Below are 7,050 nucleotides of genomic sequence, written 5' to 3'. Positions count from 1 at the left end.
AATTATTTGGATGTCCCATTAAGTCTCAAGTCTCAGGAGCCTATTGTTTCATGTATAATTTCTCCTCTCACCCCTTGATTGAACATCTTCAAGAAATGTAGTAGTAATTATTTTTTTACTAAAACATAAATCAAAATAATATTTTTTAATTTTAAAAAAATATTTTTAATATTAGTATATTAAAATAATCTGAAAACACTAAAAAATATTAATTTAAAATAAAAAAAATAATTTTTTTTAAAATATTTTTAAAATACAAAATCAAATAACCCCTAAATAAATTTCTCAATTAAGGTAGGTAATTATTTGGACGTCCCATCAGTCTCAAAAGCCTATTGATTCATGTATATCAATGCCCACTAGACCTAATCGGCACCCGATGGATGCTAGGCAAGGCACCCAAACAGTCCCAACCATGAAGCAAAAACCAGGATCCCCGTGGACTGTTATAAAGGTAGGTGCAGGAGTTTGAACCCTAGAATTGGAGCCAACGACAACAGCCATAGGGCTCGACCACTCAAACCACCTGTGTTTAGGCTAGTGTAGTTTAACAAGGACCAAGACTCAAACGTGCATGGACAATGTGCACAGTAAAAACTGAAAATATGTCAAAAGATGATGTCCGGATAGGGTACTGAATGCCCTATATTTCTAGGAAAATCCCGTAACGTTCTTTAATCTAATGTCGAACTATACATTGGTCAACTGTTGCCCCCCTTCCCAAAGATTCAGTTACAAAGAAAGGCAGAGTCATCCATCAAGTCAAAGGATCGCTCCACTACATGTGGGATCAAAATTCCAACAAAAAACATGATAATTGATCAAGCATGGGGAAGTAAGAAATTTTGACTTGCAGAAGAAATGCCTGGATGGAGATGATCAACAACAGAACACGGTACTCCAGTCGTTCACGATGATAGCCACACAGAAACCATCAAAAGAGGAAGCATCAATATCAATCCGTAATTCACCAAGGAGTCAGGATGTTCAATTCTTTCCACCTTGTCAAAAAATGTGTTCATTGTCCGTGTAAAGGGGCAATTTTGATCCTGCAGCATGTGTTCCTTAGACTTTTAATTGTACATGGGAAATCTATAAATGGTAAGTAATATAAATTGCCTCTATAACAAACTATATAGTTCAAGATAACCCGGAAGCAATAGTAATTACCTTTGTCTTTATATGACTAGTTGGGTCCTGAACATTGGAATCTATCAAAGTTCTTCTATCATCATGTTGAACTGATTTTTCAACAGCCATATTGATTCCAGCCCTGTTGGACATTTTCCTAGGGACGGCTCTATAGGCAGAATCTGTATGTATTGTTTCCATTACTGAGCCAAAAAAGTTCGTTACAGGTACCTGTAAGAGAGACAGAAGAGAGAATGAAACAGTCTGCTAGAACTTACCCCAGCCTGCACATAACATTCAGGTAAAAGCATTAAAGGGCACTTCTGTCTTAAAAAGAAATTTTATTCAGAAAGAAAATTAATGGTAATGGCTTCGATCTCACAAAAAGGATTGCTATACAACAGAAGTCAAGGTGAATTTACAAGGCTAAGCTGTAAATGTAATTATCATTCTTCTAGATGACCATACGAATACATAAAGAATTCATGAGAAACATTGAAAGCAGAATTCCAAGGTCTTTGGTTTGGGTAAGGAGAAGATGCAGGCTGTGTATCTGCTTATGGAGATGACAACCAGATTCAGCTTACAACCCTGGAGTTTTCTTATAAATGGACAAAAAAATTTCTTAAAAATTGGAATTGAAAATAAAATGCACATTTGAATCCTTGGGAAACACCAAATACTAAATGGAAAGATATAGAACATCCAAAAGTGCAACACAAACATTCAATAGTAGAAAACCATAGGCTAAACAGCTATATTCATGGAAAGCCAGTTACTACCACCTATTGAAGGATGATGGTGAAAAGCGATTGCTAGCATTGGTACAAGCAAGTGATAACAAAACATCTGAAAGACAAAATAAGAAAAAATTGATGTCTAGAACTTCAGTACCTCATCCAAATGTCGTCGATATAAATCTGTTCGGTAATATGCAGTTGACATCAATGTATTTGGATCATATGAAGTAAAAAGACTGCAAAAGAACCAAAATAGTCCACAGTTCATGGCCAAATTAGATATTAATTGGGATGTTACAGATTTATACAAGCACTCTATGCAACCATATGCACTTATGAAATAAAACAGTTCAAAACTAGTCTCCCTCCCCACAAAAGATCAAGAGAAATTTTGGCCACTTTAGGCTCTTTTCCCTTTACAATTGAATTAAATCATCCATTTTATGATTACATCTAATAACATGGACCAGTTCAGTTATGCTTTGACCAGATATGACTTATGAATTAAGAATTGCCAAAACTGATGGTAAATAAAACATGCATAGACAAGCCCATGAGATCCAGCAGGTACTAGTTATGAGGAGGGGGCGGTGGCTAGGTATACTGAATTGTTATGAATATAAAGGTTGTGATGACACCATAAAACATAAAGGAAACATGCTACAAGCTGTTCATTTTAATGGTGTGAAGTCCTATTACAAGTGTACCTGCTCAATGAGGCGTTGTCATACATATTTAGCCTCTCAAAAAAGGCAAGTGTATAGAATGTAAAACGATCCACAACAGAAACACCAACCTGTGATACATCACAACAAGACATTATAGCGTTTTGTACACTAAAATCTGGAAAATAAATGAACTTTAATAACATGGCACCAAATATATACAGCTGAAGGGAGTACAAAACAGTCAAGGCCATCAACTGCCACTTACATCAGAGTCCAAGTGATGTGAGTACGAGTTCTCTCCTTTCATGCTACTCCCAATGGCCAAAACACCAGGTGAATGGAGCTGAAAAGGGGAGAAAATGTCCTTGCATCAGTATCATTATCAATTAGCTTATATATTTGCTTCCATCCATTAGCGATAGACATGGATTATAACAAGGTTATGGATCCACTGATAAAATATTTCTTGGAACAAACGAATATTGTACTTGAGAGACAATCCATGATTGTGTAATTTGCTCCCTTTTTGCTCTTCAACTGAGAAATTTACCAATGTATTGAAATTGGAAATTTAATTGCACAAACAAAACATGATTTCTTGTCAAACTATGACATTCATGGAAGGAACATGTTCTTCTTTTAACTGTAGAAAGATTTTGGATATTTCTATAAATTCAACTACATGAAATTAATTGGTGCTCAAATCAATATACAATTCAGGCATGTAATAACTTGTCCCCTTTTGTCCTCAATCTGCATAACCATTCAATACATCAAAGAACCATTCGATATATCAAAGATAGGGACTGCAATTAATTTCCATATCATTCATCACTTGACCCAACTTAATTTATAAACACGACAACGAAGTTATGAAAATTATGTTAAAGAATCTCATTCTCACTGGCAGCAACTAATCTACATATATTGACATCAACATTTTGGACTTAGATGTTCATAATTCATTGTTAACAAAATTTGCTAAATGACATTACATCAAGTTACTATGAATAGCAACAAAATAAAGGTAAGCCTTGACACAATATTCATAAGATTCCCATCAAAAGCAGATAAAATACCTGATTGAATAGAGTGGCAGCTTGGCAAGTGTCCACCATTATCAGCAATTCCTTGAATCTAGGTTTGTCACATTAAGCACAATTATGAGCCCATGGTTCTTTAGGGATCACAACAGTAAAAGTAAAGGAAGTAGCAAATAATGATCTAATTTTAAAAATATTGTATATTATTAGATAATTTATCTTTTCAGAGAAACTTCATTTAAAAGTGTGAAATTTTCATCCTGAACTGTCCGATTATCAAAAAGCTTGACAAAAGTGTCAGAACCAGATGTTATTCAAGCACCCACAAAGTATTTCATTATGATTTGATGACTAAGATTTCAAGCATTCTTCAAAGGTCAAAGTTAGAATGAACAAAGCAAGTAGTCTCACCTACGTTTCTCCTTCATTTGCTTTACAGCATCAGCTAAATCATGACTCTGGAGCTCTTCGGAGTCCTGAAATTTTAAGAATTCATCTCCTCCATGCCCTGTCATGTACAGAAGAATGTGGCTTCCTTCATCACTTAAGAGTCGCTTTGATCTTGGAACAGCAGTTTCATGGCGACCAGTCAGAACACGTAAAAAATTTTCAACTGTTACTTCATAACCTCGATAGTCCACCTGAGTGTTAGCAGCTCAATATAATCAGGGTCTGCTCAGGAAAGCACATTCTCCAAAATCCCTTCAACTATCTTTCTATTTAAAAAGGTGTTCTTTTACAATATAGAATACAATGAGAATCTAAAGAATATCATCACAACATGAGATATCTTTGCATGCCGACATGGTATTAGAGCCTCGATAACCAAACGGTCACGAATTCGAATCTCATCATCCTCATTTTATTTGATAAAATTAAGCACAAGGCAGTGATGCATTTATGCATGTTTCGAGCTCAAAAAGCTTTTATTTGAAGGGGCATGTTAGAGAATAATATAAATCATACCTTAAGGCCTCACAACATGTGCTTATATATGAACAACTATAATCCTCTCATCAAATCAAACAAACTCAAAACTTAAGTTTTTGGATTGAGATGGTTCTTTGATTACCCACAATAGAATAAATATATGAACAACTCATTTGGTGTGTCAATCAGATCTTTAGATCTAAAAATTAATGGCAAGTTGAAAGCCATAAATAGCTGTAGTTGAGCACTTCATGGATTTTATAGTTATTGAATGTTACAATTACAAACCTTGACCTTACAAGATGCACCGATTTTCAAGTATATGAACTGATCAAATTTCTGAACATTTAACAAGTACAACTCCACACTAATTTCAAGTCTGAGATTATAACAAAAGATTGCTGATTGAAAAGGGCCATAATAGACCTACGAAAGTTGCGAATCATTTTATCTTCTAAAATATAGTAGAGGGAGTGGAAAGCTCATGAAGTAAAAGCAGACTCTAAAATACATTCATCAGAGTTGCAACCAATAATGTGCAACCTATGAATAATAATGGTCAAGTGCAGCTACTTTTCCTTAAAACTCTAAAGAAACAGTCCCTTCTTAAACGAGTTCCATTATTCACTAGTTGTCTTCGCAACTTTTTGACCCAAAAACATTGATAAGGAGTAAATATGCTTTTCAAAAGGGTAGGAGAGCTAAACGGAAACCAGAAACTGACCTCCACATTGTCTCCATATAAGTTAAGTCTATGGTTTTCATTGTTGAAGACTTGTGCAGGGTACTTGTTCCTAGCATTACAAGCCATATCATCTGCCAACATCAGTATGATCCTCTCATCAGGTATACCTAATCGCTTAACTGTCCTGGAAACACGCAAAAACTAAGACAGTACAGAAAAGGCTAAACAACAAGAAAAAGAAATGACGAGTTGATCAAAGCAACAAATTCAACATACTGGAATGCTCACCTATACAATGACAAAGTGTTGGCCATGTGTCGATAATTAAACCTGAAAGAAGGAAGGATAAAAAATAATCAATTCCACCTATACCTCCAAACTACGAAAAATCAAAAACCATAGAAAGGAACAGCCTTTCACTGGAAAAGAAAAAATTAACTAACTCTTACTTTATATATAAATGACTCAGTTCTCTATCATTTTCTCTATCAGTATATACCTAATTAGATCACAAGCTCAAAACCAATCATTGACACCATATATAACACATAAAAATGCAATTTTTTTACATAAAAAAACACAAAATTCTAACATGGGTATCATATCATAACTACAAAGTAAGTAATTCCTAGTACTTAGAGCATATAAAATTCTAACATGGGTGTATCAAATAGCACATAAACAAGTTACCTATACTAAAAACAACCTAAATTCTAACATGGATATGATTAAACTATTCCAACAACAACACAAATAAATCAGAAGGATTAAAACTTTGAAAAGAAATGAAGCTGAAACTTAATTACCAGAAACGAGAAGTGCAAACCAAGACAGCCCAGTTGTTAGTATGCATAGTGGTGTCAGCTGAAGAAGAATGAGAACTATATGCAATTGCACTGTGAAGAAACAAAAACAGAAATATAGACATTTTAAAACTGAACAAACTGTAAATCTTGAACCCCATCATCATACACAAACAAAAATTCAATCTTGGCAACTTCTCAAGGATTTGTTTTTTCTTGATTCTAAACTACAGGCTACTCTCTCTCTCACAAGGGACCGTGAAATGCCTTGTGCAGATCAAACAACAAATGGTTTGAATAAGATACCCAGAACGACTTGTCGTTAAAATTGCAGAGAATGATGAGCTCGCAGGATCTCGTAGATTCATCGAATAGCTCAGCCCATAGTACTGAAGTAGTTTCAAGCTTAGCCCAACAACTCCTAACTCCTATTTTTATTTTTCCACTTCTATTACTTCAATTCTTTCTCCCTCTCTTTCAGTGTTTAGAAATGCGGTGGTTTTTACTTCTACTGTTCTACACGCGTTTTAAAAAAAGTATTTTATTTAAAAAATATTTTAATTAATATTTTTTATAATGTTAAAAATTAAAAAAAATATATTTTAATATATTTTTAAATAAAAAATACTTATAAAAAATATTAAATTGTACACATACAATACTATAGTAAAATTGAGTTAAATAATGGTTATGAATTAGAATTGAAAACCTATTTTTTTTTTTAAAAAAAATTCATTAAAAAAATTTTATTTTATTTATTTATTAAAAATTAAATAATATTATTTTGATAAAAATATTAAGTATTTACATTGATCAAAATTTTACTCGAATTAGTAGGTCACCTAATTGATTTAACCAAACAAACAAGTTTTATAACTAGGGTTTATTGGTAGCAAGTCTCTTGCATTTACAAGGGTTAATGAAAAGGTTGCAAATTTAAAAGTTATTGTTGAATTTTTTTTTTAAAAAATTTTATTATAAAAAAAGTCAGAATAACCTTTTTTCTTTTTTGGAATGATGATTAAAATTATATCAATTAAAGTAAAAGAA

At 33.2% G+C, this 7,050-nt stretch overlaps 1 protein-coding gene across 2 annotated transcripts; it reads right to left on the bottom strand.

Moving 5' to 3' along the window:
* Positions 1-572: 572 nt before the first annotated feature.
* On the bottom strand, positions 573-6,406 carry LOC118038268 (uncharacterized). Of its 2 annotated transcripts, none has more exons than XM_035044580.2 (10): positions 6,004-6,406; positions 5,486-5,527; positions 5,237-5,381; positions 3,994-4,223; positions 3,619-3,676; positions 2,805-2,882; positions 2,579-2,667; positions 2,026-2,107; positions 1,171-1,362; positions 573-1,049 (listed from the first exon to the last, which is right to left on the bottom strand). In XM_035044580.2, exons 1-10 carry the CDS (start codon positions 6,165-6,167, stop codon positions 909-911), a joined length of 1,221 nt encoding a protein of 406 aa, XP_034900471.1. In that variant the 5' UTR covers positions 6,168-6,406; the 3' UTR covers positions 573-908. The 2 variants fall into 2 exon arrangements, with proteins under 2 accessions (XP_034900471.1, XP_073262624.1); XM_073406523.1 differs by having other exon boundaries at positions 5,237-5,398; positions 6,004-6,076.
* Positions 6,407-7,050: the final 644 nt, after the last annotated feature.

Source organism: Populus alba, chromosome 19 (assembly GCF_005239225.2).
Source record: "Populus alba chromosome 19, ASM523922v2, whole genome shotgun sequence".
NCBI lineage: Eukaryota > Viridiplantae > Streptophyta > Magnoliopsida > Malpighiales > Salicaceae > Populus > Populus alba.
This window is presented reverse-complemented; position numbering and strand designations above follow the sequence as displayed.